Source organism: Copadichromis virginalis, linkage group LG11 (genome assembly GCF_057382275.1).
Source record: "Copadichromis virginalis isolate Kocher_CV1m ecotype Utaka linkage group LG11, C_Virginalis_male_GT1.1, whole genome shotgun sequence".
In the NCBI taxonomy this organism is placed as follows: Eukaryota; Metazoa; Chordata; class Actinopteri; order Cichliformes; family Cichlidae; genus Copadichromis; species Copadichromis virginalis.
Window position 1 is genome coordinate 25,803,961 of NC_140628.1, and position 17,677 is coordinate 25,821,637.

General features: G+C 39.8%; 1 protein-coding gene across 1 annotated transcript in view; it reads left to right on the top strand.

Annotated features, from left to right (window-relative positions):
* Positions 1-17,677, top strand: part of LOC146698807 (uncharacterized) — a 29,415-nt gene that overhangs the window by 6,741 nt on the left and 4,997 nt on the right. The window contains exons 4-7 of the mRNA XM_085471627.1: positions 9,067-9,177; positions 9,337-9,480; positions 11,897-11,996; positions 12,173-12,207. Coding sequence (XP_085327753.1) covers positions 9,067-9,177; positions 9,337-9,480; positions 11,897-11,996; positions 12,173-12,207 — 390 coding nt within the window. The remainder of the gene's footprint in view (positions 1-9,066; positions 9,178-9,336; positions 9,481-11,896; positions 11,997-12,172; positions 12,208-17,677) is intronic.

The window sequence follows — 17,677 nt, forward strand, 5'->3', positions numbered from 1 at the left end:
GTTTCCCTAATTTTATAAACAGTACATGTACAGTGAGAGAGAGATGTTACATCTGTCTTCACTTGCATCCCAGTCATAGAAGCGTTGGAGGTCGTTCATAAGAGATTACAGGATCATCCCAACCTCAGCAACAGGACCACTCTCAGCACTGATCAGTTGTGTTTGCTTTTGGAACTGTCTTAATTCCACCTATTTTGCATAAGGGTCAGTACAGGCAGAAATCTAGGTGTGCCATGGGTTCCCACAGGCCCCTGGTCAAAGTCACCAAACCAGTTCGTAAGCAGGTACAGGTGTGGCCAGAAGGGTCCTCAGAGGCACTGCTTTTCCACCACAGGCCGCCACACACGACAACACCACAGACTTTCAGGAATATACAGAAACTGTCACTGCCTACATCCCAAAATGCATCGATGATGTCACAGAGACCAGGACTATCACTGTCTGGGCCAATCAGAAACCATGGCTCACAGGTCAGGTTTAAATGCTCCTAAAGTTGAAAAATGCAAGCCTTCAGAGCCGGGAATTAGGTGAGTCTAAGAACAGCAAGGGCAAACCTGTCACGTGGCATCAGCTACAGCAAAGCTTCAGCGACAGCAGAGATACTTGGAGGCAGTGGCAAGGAATACAAACCATCACAGACTACAAGCCCACTCTACAGACCGTGGTGACACAATCCCCAGACAGTGTGTGGAGATCCCTCCACCATCATTACTGAACCCAAGAAGTCATCTATCTCCTGCTTTAAGGACTACCGTCCTGTCAAACTCACCTCCATCATTATTAAGTTAAGTGCTTTGAACGGTTAGTCATGCATCAAATCAAATTATCGCTTTCCCCCAACCTGGATCCATTTCAGTTCGCATACCGGTCAAAACGCTCAACCGATGATGGAATTTCAACTGCCCCTCACTCAGCCCTCACACATCTGAACACTAGAGACTCATATGTCAGAGTGCTGTTCATAGACTTCAGTTCAGCATTCAACACCATCATTCCCCAGCAACTCATTCACAAACTGGATCTGCTGGGGATCAGCACCTTGCTGTATAACGGGCTGCTAGATTTCTTGACAGGAAGACAGCAGACAGTACGGGTCAACAGCAACACCTCCAGCCCAAGAACACGGAATACGGGGGCTACCCAAGGATGTGTGTTGAGCTCCCTTCTCTTCACTCTGCTGACCCACGACGAGATCTACTACAGGGGTGAAGTTAACCATCTGCCAGAGTGGTACAGCAACAACAACCTGTCCCTGAATGTGGAGAAGACCAACAGTGACTCTACTTCCTCTGCAAACTGAGAAGCACAAGAGATTCAACCCCCATTATGAGCACCTTTTACAGAGGCACAGTTGAGAGTATCCTCACCAGCTGCATCACTGGTGTGGTATGACTCCTGCATTAGGTTCTGCAGGAAAAAATGACAACGGGTAGTGAGAGCAGCCGAGAGCATTGTGGGGACCTCTCTTGCCTCCCTCCCCAGGAGATCTACTGCACCTGCCTCATCTGGAAGGTCGTCTCCATTACAGGTGACTCCACTCATCCCTTCAACAGCGTCTTCAGTTTGCTGCCATCAGGAAGGATACTGAAGAGCCTCCGGGGCAGAACCAGCAGACTGAGAGACAGCTTCGTCCATCGGGCTGTCAGGATGCTGACCATCTCTGGATCGAGAAGGGGGGCCCAAGGGTACATCTTTCGCCATCCTACAATGCTGTGATTGTAGCCATTCCCCACTTTCTGTGAATGGTACTCATGGCCATTGATCAATAGGCTTTGATTAGTTGTCATTGATCAATGGTCATAAGAATTTGCATACTAACAATCATGGAATTAACCCCCCGGCACATTGTTCATTCAGTGGCGCTAGTTTCCTTCACTATGCAAATGTACTGTTTATATGGTTGGGGAAACCTACAGTCAGCTGAGACTGAAGAAGCCACTTGGATGAGTGACGAAACGTTTCTCCAACTGAAAATGTCCAGATGAACAGAATCAACCTTTTGGGATTTACTTACCTGGATGATTAAGCACGCATCAAGACGTTATTTTATTAAACATTTTAAAATGTTAGCAGCACAAACAAACATTTTTGCAGCACAAACCAGCACAAACGTTTGACATCCATTTTGTTTGATTCCATTAATATGGGGGGGCTGGTTGACCTCTAGAAATTTTTGTTAATATCTTTAAAATAATAACGGCACAAACAAAAATTTCTGCAGCACAAACCAGCACAAACGTAGCACAAACGTTTGATACCACTTTTGTTGGATTTGGGTAATGTGGGGGGGCTGGTTGACCTTTACATTTTCATTAATATCTTTAAAACAGAAGCAGCACAAACGCTAATTTTACCTGCACAAATCAGCACAAACGTAGCACTAAAAAAGTAGACCATTTTGGCCCGTTTTGGAGCAGTCTGGGGGGATGGTGACCTTTGAATGACCTATAAAATAAAGTTTAATATCTCGGAAACCGTAGCAGCACAAACGCTAATTTTACCTGCACAAATCTGCACAAACGTAGCACTAACCGCTCCGCCTATTTGCCTTTACGTTTCAAGTGGGTGGGGGGTCAGCTTCACTCTGCTCACACACCCATATTTTGCTCCACTGCCGTTTATTTCACACCTCAAACATTTAGTAAACAATTAAGCAAATACAAGTAATCTGCAATAAATTACAGGTAGTAATAAAATAAACTACTAACTCTTACGCTGCGTCGCACCTACACGGGTATTTTTGAAAACGCAGCTGTTTCGTCCACACGTAAACGGCGTTTCGAATCACCGAAAACGGAGATTTTTTAAACTCCTTTTTTGCCTTTATGTGTGGACGAGGAATACAGAGTTGGTCACGCAATGTCAAAGGTATGTGCCTTTTTCACGTCACGCTGTGCACACGTTATTTTTTACATGAGATTAATTGCAGAATGGCAGATAGAGACAAAATACTGTTAATCTGACTATCTTCAGGTTTTACACATCTTACATATACACACGCAGTTACTGTCCCTCCATTTAGAAAGGCAGAGGCGTCAGGGTGTGATTATTTTATGTGTAGTTTTTATTTTTTTTTCATGTGTAATAATATTCAACATTGCTATCAATACATTTTTCAAAAAATGCCTCTCTGTGCAAAATGGGTTTAAAAACATAAACAACTGTGGGATACTGTTTGTCCTGATTAACATGAGAGCCCAGCGCTGCTCCCATGAAGGGAAAACCAATTCTGCAGGGGAGACCTACCTCGGCACTTGTGCAGGTGAAACCAAAGGGAAGATATCCTTCACCATATTTTCTAGTCTTTGGCTTAGAATGAAGTTGGTTTGGAAACATATTCAGCGATGCTTCATTTCCTGCTTTGTGTTTGTGGGCGCCCCGTGCTAGCGGTTTCCAAGCATTTTGTTTGTCCAAGCATTTTGTGGGGCCCGCCCCGCCCCACACTTTGGGAAGGTCTGACCTAACGGAAGCCAAAGCCAACAAAATTGTGCAAACTCCACGCAGAAAGGTGCCGGTCGGTGGATTCAAACTCAGGACTTTCCTGTTGTTAGGCAACAGTGCTAACAACTACATCATCATACACTCCATGCTTAAAAAATAGGAATACTATGATTGCAAAGCTTCATACAGAATTTTCATTATGTTTTATATCTCTGACAGGTTAAACCACAATAAATACTAGTTGGTTTCATAACCGCAGTGATTTGCCTGTTGTTTAAAATCCCGTGTGATCTTGTGATATCGCGAGTCCAGGCAACTAACCACTCTTGCTAGCACTTATCGCTTCATCTCAACAAGAATACGTTTAACGAGTGTTAAGTTGTTGAATTTAATGGAGATTGCATATGTTTTAATTACATTCACCACAGAAACATAAAATAATTTCTGTTCAAATTACAAGTCAGACTCTTGTAAATGTGATGACTACCCAATTTCACTTTTGGAGTGCAGGGGGCAGGACTTAATAAATGAACGCTAGTGGAATAATGTGTTAAGCAGGTATTTGTTCCACGAATTTGTTTAATTTGGAACAAATCTAATTGTGTTTACTGACTCTAGCTGGAAGTGGCCACAGCTAAAGGGACATGAATCCACCCCTGAACAAGTAGTACATGGAGATGTGCTCGATGAAGAGAGGCCCGGATGTTCAGATGGAGACTCATCACGCAGAGCAGAGACAGGCGCGCACACACTGGCTTGACATTATTCTTTATTTGTTCATCTATCCACTTTTCTTTGGTAACACTGGTAGTTACATTAAATATGTAATTTATAATTTATTTAAATAAAGAAACATTTCTTAAATGGGTAATAGAACATTACAGTGTACAACAGGTGTATGCATTTTTAATGAAGATTTATTAAAGTTATTAACTTTAAAAACATATTTTTATATAATTTTATCTTTTTTTCCCATGTATTTTCATTTATAACTTCTTTATACGGCTGATACAAATGACTAAAGTTGAAGACCCTCAACTGACTAAATGTGCTTACAGGAAAGCATTGCGTGACTCATTCATTATACACAAACCTTTTTTTACTGCCTTGCATCTGCATTTATAGTTCACCTCCTCTCTGTATTTGAAATAAATTAATTACATACAAAGCAATCTTAACTCATAACTAATTAATTTACTAAGCAAAAGATAAAAGAAAAGCAGAAAACTCCAAATATTATGTGTCAGACTAACATCATACCACCTTCTGTACAGCGGTGCTGTTCAGAGAATATATACATATATGTCAGCTTATCAGTGAGAAATATAGAAAATGGATTTCTCCATACTGTAGAAAATTTTAGAAAGGTTGGGGCACCAGTAGTGTCACCTAGAACATTTCACATGAAACACATCTGAAATACCACGAACACTGGAGTGTTTGAGGTTTGTAGTTTTGAGGACCTCCGAGAAGGTGATGAAAACGAAGGAAGTACGTTTTTTTCTTTTTTCTGTTTTAAATTTAAAGTAGATTGTGAATCAACAGGAAATCGCTTAAAAAACTAAATATAGATGCTGAAGCTATTTCACCAAGGTATAGAATTGAACCTACGTTTTGCACATGGAAAAGAAGCGCAAAGCAAAACTGTACCATAAGAAACAATCAGCAGTATAACCTATAAAACAAAATATGCTGACCTACTCCAAATGGACTATTACATTTGTTCTATCTAGATTTCCTTTCCTTATGAAAAAAGTGTTACCGGTGAACACATCACATACCTCATTTTTGAGCACCTTTAAACTCATGCATGTTTCTACACAGGAAGACATACAGCAGACAGCTGTCATGTGGACACCACCTCCATCACACCTCTATTATTATACAAGGCAAAAACTTTATTAATCTCGAGGGACTCATTGCAATAAGAATAGAAACATTAGCAGAAAAAGAAAAACTGTGTGGTGTCAGCAGAAATATATACAAAACACAACAAAATGAAGCTCAACCATCAAAGAGCTACGATCAGAATCTACAGATAATCCCAACAGCATAAAATATAAACATTAATGTGAATGTGCGTAGAAAGTGGCACAGTGTTAATAATAAAAGTAAAAAGGCCTGTAAAGGGAACAGTATTGTATTTTCTATATATTCATTCTGCCTGTAGGCAATTGGACATGCATAATTTGGCTTGTCATTTAATATTACACTAATATATGTTGCTGTGGAACTAGGCAGCTCATGCTCTCCTTCAAGATATAATGCATTTTGGGGTCAACTTGAAATAAAGGCAGATGTGGAATGTACATGTGAGGTTAGAGGTCAAATGTGACATGATATTTTGACGCAAACTATAATGCGATATTCGGAATTCCCGTATACCAGGACCATAGTTTACTAAATGTTGGCAATACAAAAAAAAGGTTTTGAAGGTTAAAGGCATTTTATCACAGTTTGACCTCATTTCACTTTTGGAGAAGAGGTCAGAGGTCCAAAGTAACGTTATATTTAGAATCCCCGTATATCATTCCCATTATGCCTATGTGATGTCACTAGTTGGAAATATCTCTATATAGTATTTGTATCGATTTGTAACCATATTTATCAGTTTTTAGAAAACACATCTTTTATCTTAAACCTTTTCAGTGCATCTGTCCTATTTTTTTTTTTTTTTTTTGGGGGGGGGGGGCCTCTAGCATAACTAAGCAATTTAAGAAGACTTTTACTAGTTCAGATGCACAGGAGAAGAATGAAACTCACTAACAGTCTAAAGCAGTTGCCTAAAATGACAAATGGAATGAGCTGTTTTTTGATGGAGACCACCAGTAAAATTGAGTCAGATATTTTTCCAGTAGTACTCTTTCTTTATGAGTGTGTGCTTAGAAAAGTCTATTTAAAATTTTCACTTCAGGAAGATCGACAACTGAAATGCAAATGCTTTGGTGAAATGACTGTATGATGGCTTTGATATTGCGTATGTAAATGAAATATAGTCTTGAATATATACTTTTCTTTCAAATCTAGAGATAAATCAAGATTCTCCAGTTACAACCTGGAAAGAAACTAAAAAAAGACACTGATTAAGACAAAGTGAGACATTTGCTGTATTTGGATATCCAGTGGAAATGATGTCGTAAGGACAAAAAAACAAGCAAAAAAAACCCTGATAAAGACTTTGAGTTGATATGTGTTGAACTGTTTTGCTTGCTGAATTCCTCCAAGAATTAAGTTGGAAAAGCTTTAGAACCCTTTTAAAAAAAAATTGATTGATGAACAACAAGGACAAAAGTGTTTAGGTACATCAAGATAAATCACTTTGGGCTAAAAAGAGTCATTGCAGAAATGCTGTGTTTCATATGTCAATATGTTACTTGGCCACCAGCCAAGTGTGTAGTAACCACGCGTTGCCCATCTGGGTATTCCCATGTTTTGACATAGGTAGGGTAGTACATTCCTGTGGAAAACTTCAGATCTTCCAACATAGACTGGTATCCTGCTGACATGGAATTCCAAACCGCCTTTGCAGTGCACTCCAAATCTACACTCCTTTGTACAGGTGCAATGGGTAAGGATGACCAGTCAGAGTGACAATAAATGGGCTTTATAGCATTCCCCACAGTGCCAAATCACAACAGCAGTCGCCTCAAGGTGCTTTATATTGTAAGGTAGACCCTACAATAATGCATACAGAGAAAAACCCAACAATCATATGACCAAAGCAAAGCAAGCACTTTGGCAACAGTGGGAAGGAAAAACTCCCTTTTAACAGGAAGAAACCTCCGGCAGAACCAGGTTTAGGGAGGGGCGGGGCCATCTGCCACGCCCAGTTGTTGTGGGAGGAGGAAGACAGGACAAAAGGCACGCTGTGGACGAGAGCCAGAGATACTAACAATAGTTTATAGAAAGCAGTTGATAGAAATTGAACGATCCAACTTATTCCTCATGTCCAAACATTTAAAGACAGCATAGAGGAAAACAAAACTCCAACTGAGGGGAATGAAAGTGAGAAAGAAAAGCATTTTCTGTCCACCTTAGTATTAAACTTAAATGTGCTTCTTTTTCTTTTTCCTCTTCTTTTTGCTTGTCCCTTTAGGGGTCACCACAGCATAGCATCCGTCTCAAACTTGCTCTGTTCTTAACTTCTTCCTTCTCTGTCACACCAACACTCTGCACGTCCTTACTCTTGATATTTTCGCAGGTTTGAATTGGCTAAGATTTTATGTCAGATGCTCTTTCTCATACAAATTAAGTGGGGACAGGACATGAAGGTAACTGGGTTTTGAAAGAAGTCCTGTTACGTTCAACTAAACTACTTAAAGACTACAAGAACCCACTTGAAAAAGGTAAGTGTCAACATATCAATAGTTAGCAAACTCATCCATTACCTGGTCTAAAGCTGAGTTTAAACAGAATAAAAGAAATAAAATGTGCTTAAATATGATAAAAAAAGAAGGAGGCATTCAAATCTAAAATGAAAGGTAAAGCGTCACTTTCAAACAAACGATCTGCTCATCTGTTTTTTCAAATAAAGAGTTAGAATAGTTACTCTGGCTATTTATTCCTCATGAGGTGTCGCAGTTTATATGGAAAATGATTAGGCTTTAAGGCTTTGACGTGTAAATGTTAGTCAGTTTTAGCTGCCTGCTAGAGAACAGAGTGTGGGGGAAACAGGAAGACAGGAAGATATAACCAGGTAAGGAAACAATGACACAGAATCAGTAGCGTGAGTAAAACGACACACACACACACACAGAGAGAGAGAGAGAGTAGAAAGAGTGAGGCACATCTTGAGGAAGTTAGCAAAACAACAGAAGTAGAACAAAAGGCACATCATACTGAAGGTAAAAATAATTGTTTTCTTTCTTTCTTTCTTTCTTTCTTTCTTTCTTTCTTTTTTTCTTTCTTTCTTTCTTTTACAATTATCGTTTTATTGTAATAGTCTTTATTTGTGATACTAACTTGGTAGTTGCGTTAGCTTTTATAGATTTTGATCCTTGTCCTTTTCGCAGTGGTGTTTGTAGACGATTGGCAGCTTTACATCTGTCCACAGAATGGGATTGGTGCAATACTCTGTGGCCCTCCTGATGTTATCCACACAGTTGGTGCTCAGCTTTCCCACAGTAAGACTTTGTAACCCATTCGCCTTAATTACTGCATACACTTTTATCAAATAAGACAAATAGTTGACATGAGTGAATGTGGCATGGATGATGAGTTAATGAGGACTTTTTCATTTTAGTGATTAATATCTATCTGTGTTGACAGCCAAAGAACACCTACAACATTGATGGGAGAGACTGTAACTATTGTCCTGCAGGTAGGAAATGTGTGATAACTTGATGTGAGCTTCTATTAATATTTTTAAAATTCTGCTGTCTGCTTGTCAGTTTAAACTTACTCAGAATTATTATTAAAAATGAATCTCTATTTTGTACAGTGGTGTGAAGTATGTTTTTTTCTGTCTATGCATTGTTTTTTTTTCTGCATTGATGAAAAATGACGCAGACTGAGCTTGTGCAGTATGACCACATCCTTCATTAATATGCATTCTGAGTGTGCAGGCTGTCTGCTCACACTGCTTGTCGTCAAGTTGTTTGCATTGGTTTCTTTCTGTTCTTACAGGTATGTATCAGAGTGATTGTACAACATGTGAACACTGTCCTGCTGGAAGTTACACAACTGACTTGAACTATGAAGAGGAATGCCATCGCTGCTTTGGAGACTGCAACCCTAGTAAAGAAACTATGAGTCATTTCTACCTTTAATGATTTCATCAGGATCGTGCTATACCCGTGATCTCTGGTTTTCTATAAAGAGCTGATAAACCATAGTAACTCCACATTTACTGAGATGAATAGTCTCTAAAATAATCTCTATTTCACTCTTTCTCAGAGTTTCATCTTAAAGTGGTTCAGAACTGCACCAGTACGTCTGATATGAAATGTGACTGCGAGGATGGTTTTAGATGCATCAGGTGGGCCCATGACAAAAAGAACTGCTTGTCTTGTGAGAAGATGCCAGACCCAACCCCAACCAGTAAGTACCGAGAAGAACACTTTCAATTCTCATGTCAGATAAGCTCAAACCAACAGTGGGCCTTATGGCAAACAAAACAACTTCTAAAGCTGAGAAAATGACCAGTGTCAAAGCAAACAACTTTACCGCAGCCATTAAAAAACAAAAGAAAAAAAATAGCTGACAGGATATGTAAACTTAGCTCTGGCTCCCGTTATTATCAGATCATTCTGAGAACAGGTTCCTCTCAAGTTGCCATGAATATGCAAAACTTGTCTAATATGAACAGGTTTGAAAATATTCCTGGAAATCTTTATGCTCTCTAAAAAATGCAATGCCATCAAGCTGACATGAAAGTGTCACAAAGGACACTTTTCTATGTTCTAAGTATATTTTATGAAGAACCAGCAGAAAATAATCATTCTAATCTGCAGCACTCCAACGCTCTGCACAGATTGGTAGATCATAGTTTTGCCTGCTTCTTGATTTATTCAAATTGCTTCCATAGCCTTGTCTTCTAAAAAAACCAAACAACCCAAAACCCTAACTAGCTGTATAATACTTGATCATTCTTGCAGAGTGCCAAACAGCAGGGCTGTGTTTGGCCCCGACAAAATGCAAGCGAGTTATTAAAAATAAATAGTGACATATTCTTAAACATGTCACTGCTGACCAAGTAGTATTTCTGGCACACCCACCACTGCAGAGCACGGTGTCACACTGCACACTGTACAGAGTAAATTTGATGGTCAAAGATGCAGCACATTTTAAATCAAAATTGTAGAATTTCAGTTTTACTTCAAAGAGGTTTCAAAAATTGTGTGTGTGTGTGTGTGTGTGTGTGTGTATGTGTGTGTGTTTAGAGTTTACAGCCTGTTATCCAAGTAACAGAACAATTGACAGGCTAAGTCTGCTTCGTCGTTATTTCATGACAAATGAAAACAAACATGATATCCAGTCCAGTTCACCACCAACACCAAAATGCCTGAAAGACCACAGAACACAACTGAAGTACATGATGTATTATTTCCCTGATTAAGAAAAGCCCTTCAAAACATCTAACCAAGTCAAGAACACGCTTAAGAAGGCGGGCATGTCATTATCAGCGGCTACAATCGAGACACGCCTTACCTCAAGAACAAGAAAGTCAAATTAGACTTTGCACAGCTGTGAAAAAAATCTTTGGACCAATGAAACCAAAATGAATCCGTACTAGAATCTTGAAAAAAGAAAAGCAGCTCATGATCTGAAGCATATGACATGATCTGTCAAACACGATGGGTTCAGTGTTTGGCATGAGCGTCTATGTTTGCCGGTCAAGCTAGGGCTGGTATTTATTAATCATGTGATGAAGTATACAGTGCTATACTGTCTGCTCAGATTCAGTCAAATGCTGCAAAACTGATTGGACTTCACTGCACAGCGCAGTTTCACTTAATTGTCAGGTCAGTCACCTGATGTCAGCCTAGAAGAACCTGCTTTTCACTTATTAAACACAAAACTGAATGCAGCAAACCCACAAACAAGCAGGAGCTGAAGGAGGCTGCAGTAAAGGCTTACCCGAGCATCTTAAAGGAGGAAACACAGGATTTGGTGATGTCCATGACTTCTAGACTTAGTCATTTTTCATCCAAGTATTAAAAACAGTTCTTATATTTAATGTTAGTTCTTTAGTTTGTTCAGTTAATTTTGAAACTCTGAACAGTGGGACTGAAAATGTCTGTATTTTTTTAAAACCCCTGTGGGAAAAAAACCTGAAAGGCTGCCCTTCAGTCACGTCATGTTTGATTTAAAATCCACTGTTGTGGTGTGCAGATGCAAAACTGCAAAAACTGTTTCACTGTCCAACAAAATATCAAACTAACTGTGTAAAAGAGGATGGATCTGAAAAATGAAGCCAGTGTAGAAGTGGCTTAAATGTGGATTCTTTGTAACAGCCAGCAGGGGGCGACTCCCCTACAAGTAATAAACAAACGGGGTTAAACTAAAATGAATTTGTTTTCCCAGTGCACCCAGGTTATCAAGTTCTGAGGAACAGTTTTTGTTTGTCAGTGTGTGTGTGTGTGTGTGTGTGTGTGTGTGTGTGTGTGTGTGTGTGTGTGTCTGTCTGTGTCTGTCTGTGTGTGGTGTGGTGGTGTTGGTGGGGGGATTTCACGTTCTTAATGATAAAGGTAAAACAATGACAGGAAATAGGGAGAGAGAAAAACTGGAACTGTATGCAACAAATCCAACCTAGGACAATACAGTTCATGACCAGCGCCTTCACCCCTGTGCCAGCAGGACAGCCCAGGGGTCGCCTTTTACCCTTGTTTAATATGAAGTGGAAAAATGTACTTATCCACATTGTAAAGTAACTCAGGCAGGTCTGTGAGACTGTGTTTGAGGTTTTTTCTTCCTCTGAAGTCTGAAACCAATCCTGTGATGGTTTATTCTCTAGAAGCAGCAGCTACAGAGATCTCAGTCAGAGATAAACGCACGCCTTTCTCAGTTTCCTCCGGACATACCAGCACTTCTCCCAAACCCTGCCAATCTCCAGGGTAAGCCTCAAATTTCCTTTGATACAGTAAATACTGAATACTTCACTGAATCTCTGTGTTACATGAAGCTGTCACAGATTTTGATACAAGTATTGTAGACTACCCTCATCACATGGGGAGGGGAGGGGGGGGGGGTCACATATTTGAAATACTTAACATTTTATTCCTTCACACAGGTGTCACCCAACGAAAGAGCCGAATCCCACGGCAGGTGAGACTTTATGACTGTGTATGTGGATGAAAGGGAGTGTTTGGAGAGTATTTACTGTTTTCATTTGAGCGGAAACTGAAAAGTTATGGGAGGTTATGTCAGTTAGAGCTGGTCCACCACATTATTTTAATTCATGCTCCTCCGAGGACTTTGTTGAGTACCAAAATGCCACCAGTGCCCTTTGCAGGACCTATTAGGTCCTACATAATTCAGCGAGGATGTTCACGGTGCCCTTGAGATAAACTGTATTTTTCATTATCACATTGGTTCTCCAGCTTTTTCTAATGTGCTTAGTTCACATGTTGGAAAAAGTTCATGCCATACAGAATGAACCGTAATTAAGCGTTAAGAATAAAAAGGTGAAGTTTAGTAAAATGTGTAGTAAATAAACTTGTTTTATGGTCTTTGATTGTTGAGCTGAATTCAATTCAATTCAATTTCAATTCAATTTTATTTATATAGCGCCAAATCACAACATAAGTCGCGTCAAGGCGCTTCATAGATACAGAGAAAAACCCAACAATCATATGACCCCCTATGAGCAAGCACTTTGGCAACAGTGGGAAGGAAAAACTCCCTTTTAACAGGAAGAAACCTCCGGCAGAACCAGGCTCAGGGAGGAGCGGCCATCTGCTGCGACCGGTTGGGGTGAGAGAAGGAAGACAGGATAAAGACATGCTGTGAAAGAGAGACAGAGGTTAATAACAGATATGATTCAATGCAGAGAGGTCTGTTAATACATAGTGAGTGAGAAAGGTGACTGGAAAGGAAAAACTCAATGCATCATGGGAATCCCCCGGCAGCCTATTGCAGCATAACTAAGGGAGGATTCAGGGTCACCTGGTCCAGCCCTAACTATATGCTTTAGCAAAAAGGAAAGTTTTAAGCCTAATCTTGAAAGTAGAGATAGTGTCTGTCTCCTGAATCCAAACTGGAAGCTGGTTCCACAGAAGAGGGGCCTGAAAACTGAAGGCTCTCCCTCCCATTCTACTTTTAAATACTCTAGGAACTACAAGTAGGCCTGCAGAGCGAGAGCGAAGTGCTCTAATAGGGTGATATGGTACTACAAGGTCATTAAGATAAGATGGGGCCTGATTATTTAAGACCTTGTATGTGAGGAGCAGGATTTTGAATTCAATTCTGGATCTAACAGGAAGCCAATGAAGGGAAGCCAAAACAGGAGAAATATGCTCTCTTTCTAGTCCATGTCAGGACTCTCGCTGCAGCATTTTGGATTAGCTGAAGGCTTTTCAGTGAGTTTTTTGGACATCCTGATAATAATGAATTACAGTAGGCAGCTAAACTTCTTTTAAGGTTCTTGTAGATGTTTCAGCTCTCATCTGAGAGGTTTATTCAGACGTATAGAGGTCAAAGTCCTTCATAAACCTAAAAACAAGCCCAGTTTCCTTCAACTTCAGTGCTTAAAACATGGATGACTCAGACCCCCACATTGACGTTTATTTAAAAATATTTTCACCTGGTTGTCCATGTTCCAGCTGCAGTGTCACTGTGGCTTGTCAGCAGGGACTACCCCACAGTTTGAGAACCAACGCTCTAGTGTGATCATCAGGTGAAACTGCTACTTAGTCAAAATACCTTTATCATCAAATATCTACTGAACCGATACCATAATAAGAGCTGCAGTGTCATGAGTATTTTAGCATTTAGCTAAAGCCTGACTCTACCAAAGTGCAGCCTCACCAAACCACTAGTGACTGAAACTGTAAAAGCCACATTTGCACTGCAGGAACTTTCCCCAAGTCCAAGGACGCTTTGGAGAAACTCACATTACCAACACAGGGTCTGAAACAAAGAGGCAACAGACAAGTCTGTTTCATTAGTTGTACATTTATAAAATAAATTTTTATTGCAGAATGTGGCAGCAATAGAATAATAACACTACTGGTGTACTGTCAGTTGTCTATAAGGCTTTTTTATGCAGTTCTGTGCATCACTGGATACAAACTCTCCTGGGAAAGCTTACTCGTACAACCAAACAGAAGGATGATAGCACTCTTGTTTTCTCTGGTAGCTACTAGCAGCATATCTTTGAAACAATAGGTGTTACTCTAACAGGGAAGAGATAACTGTGTCCTATTGTCTGATAAAGGGCAAAAGGTCCGAGGGAGATTGATAGAAAGTGAAGGTTAGACGGAAACACAGGAGCGAACAACATTCACTTACTGGAGAGCTCCGGAAATCAGCTCTGAAAACAAAACAATGGGCTGTTTTAAAATGGGAAGTGGTCCAGACGAGGGTGGGGGCAGAAATGGTGTCTAAGTTGTCTATTGCCAGTTATGAACAATTCGAACTGCAGTTTTTGGCACTTTAAGTTGGGTTAATCTCGGGCCTGGAAATGCCAGAGTAAACTTGCTGAACCTAATTCTCAACAGCTCAAAAAGTGTCTCATGCTCTATTAAAGTTTGCTAGTTTTTCTTTACTCTTCAACATAAGTCAGTTTCATATTTTAATCAGGAGGCGTTTAGAACAATTTGATTTAAAAATATATTGTAGGGTGAATTCTTGACTTTTTGAATTTGGGTAAATGAACCTTATCCCCACTGTGGAGATCAGATCTGCTCCTTGACTGCCATCCTACGGGGATTCGCACTCTCTTCAATATTATTGTTATACCATACACAAAAGTGTCAGAGCGGGTAAGAAAACAGGATTGTCTCAAAGTATGCAAATTAACTTATTGTGAGTAAGCTACAGGATAACGGGACTACCCAGTGCTCCACTGAATTAACCCTTTGAGGTCCACACCAAGAAAAAAGCAATGGAAATTGTTTTTGTTTGCATTTCTTATTGATTTTGGTGAGCAATAACCACAATCATTTTTTTTTCAATAGACCCTGTAGTTTTTAAAATATTGATCTCCACCAAATGGTTGAGATGTCACTTGGTAAAAGCATGAAATGTCATGCAAATACAAGTACATTAGATAATACAGTTGAAAAAAATCAAATAAAGGGCCAAATTATGATTAAATTAATAACAAAACTATCCAGGGCATTGGATACAGTTTATTTCTAGTAGCATGCCAGTGAACATTGCTGTTTTCATTCCATCAAAGGAAAGTATTATATCAAACAACAAAATACATAGTTTTTTAATCTGCAAATGGGAGTAATGTACTACAGCACAAAATACTCACATTCAGGCCACTTCTGATTGAATACTAGTGTGCAAAATCATTTTTGTTTTTAAAAAATAAAAACAGTGCAAATCAAGCACATCTGCTTGTGGTTTCGGTCGTTGGGTGTAGCATTGATTCTGTGGTCTGGAAGAGCTGAATCATGGTTGTCCAACTCTAGATGCTGGCTTGTTAACTTGGTTCAGACACAGCCAGGTGGAAACCTTTTGAGAGCCATCGGTTTCTGGTCCAGTAGGGCACAGTCCCTCTTGTAGACCAGGTATTCAAGTCAAGAATGTATCCGAACAGTGGACTATGCCATCACCATAACTTGTAACTTATAACTTGTCTTATACAGGTGTAATAGCATATCAGGGCGATCGTGCCTCAAGAGTTGGCAGTTCGTCTTGTAATCAGAAGGTTGCCGGTTCGAGCCCCAGCTTGGACAGTCTTGGTCGTTGTGTCCTTGGGCAAGACACCTACCCCCTGCTGGTGTTGACCAGAGGGGCCAATGGTGCGATATGGCAGCCTCGCTTCTGTCAGTCTGCCCCAGGGCAGCTGTGGCTACAACTGTAGCTGCCTCCATCAGTGAGTGAATGTGAGAGTGAATGAATAGTGGAATTGTAAAGTGCTTTGAGGGTCTCGAAAAGCGCTATATAAATCCAATCCATTATTATTATTATTATTATTATTATTATTATTATTATTATTATTATTATTATTATTATTATCAGAAAGCTTAATTCCTCCCATATGCTAATTATATACAGGGATGAGTGATGGGCATGGAATGGTGATCTTTGCATTGGACTCTTTGCTCCACCGATGAAAGAGCCATGAACCCACAGGCATTGTTTAGAAGGTTGACACATTTCTTGTCAAACCATTTTATTGCAATCAGACCTTCATCAGACCTGTAATAACAGGCTCCATGGCCCTTCTTCATCAGGTCTTTGTCTGCCATCAGGGGAGCTCCACCGGTCATACAGTACCAATGCACCTGACACCCAAGGAGGTGTGCAAGTTCTGGACCAAGGTGAAACTCGTGAAGAGCTGAGGCTCTTTTATGGGTTTGCATAGTGTTTTTTTTTTTTTACAACCCTGGTCCTTAGAGGGAGCTTCTGCTCCTTTTCACTGAGGGGAGCATTGAAGAATGTAGAGCCCCTTTGATACAGCAGCAAGTTGTGGATGATGCCAGATGAACTTGCTTGGCAGAACAATTTAAAGCCCCACTCATCTGGTTTGTTGGCAATATACTGGTGGAGAGTGCCAGCCCTGTTGGCTTCTTATGAAACCATGACCTCAAACACACTGTGGTTGAAGGTGGATGGTATCACGAGTATCATGCCACAGGACCATGTGATTTTTAGCCATATAATTGTTTAGCGTCCATATAGTAGCCCAATTGTTCAACATGAAATTATAATTTTGACAACTTAGTAATATTAATTTACCAGCTACTCTAATTTGGTTAAAAGGTAATCAGTTGTGATATGTGTGATTTCCAAGTGTTATTCTTGATTTTTACAATTTTACTAATATTAACTCAGAAAGTTACAAAAATGATTTACTGAGGAAATTATTTCACCATATTCTTGCTGTGCTAACACTTACTGTGATTTATCAATAGCAATGAATAAACAAAATGGATCTAGTGGTCTGATTCTATGGCAAATAATCAATTTTAATAACATTTAGGTTATGTTATGTTAGCACCATAAAGGGTGCGAATGCTAACTGTTTGGTTGACCACTTTAAAAAAAAAAAAATTAAACATTTAATTTCACGTTTTTAATGCTGTCAAGTGACCTACATCTGTTTAGTAAGTCCTCTAACACTATCATATATCAAAAAATTATATCTTAGTTGAATCAAAAACACTCAAAATATGGTGGATGTTTTTTTGTTTCTGACCTTCTGGTTGGGAGAGGTATAAGAAGAGCCAACAGTTTCCATTCACAGTGTCTTCTGGTGGATTTTTTTGGCATTACAGATGTAAACCAATTGGTAGAAAAGACTCAACAAGGTAGGTCAATTTCAGTGAAAGTTAGATATAGGGCCCGAAAATGTGTACCAATTGGTTGAGCAGAACGCTAAAGGGTTAAGACAAAAGATGATCACTAATTTTATAAAATGCTCTAATGCACAAGTGGTCATATTGAATGCGTTCAGTTTTATAAATATCTTGGGACATCTGCTGACCCCAAACTGAACTTTGTGTGTGGAGTTTGCATGTCCACCCCCTGCCTGTGTGGGTCTTTTCTAAATTCATTGTAGGTGTGAATGTGAGTGTGAGTGGTTGTCCTCTCTCTGTGTTAGCCTTGCAAGACACTG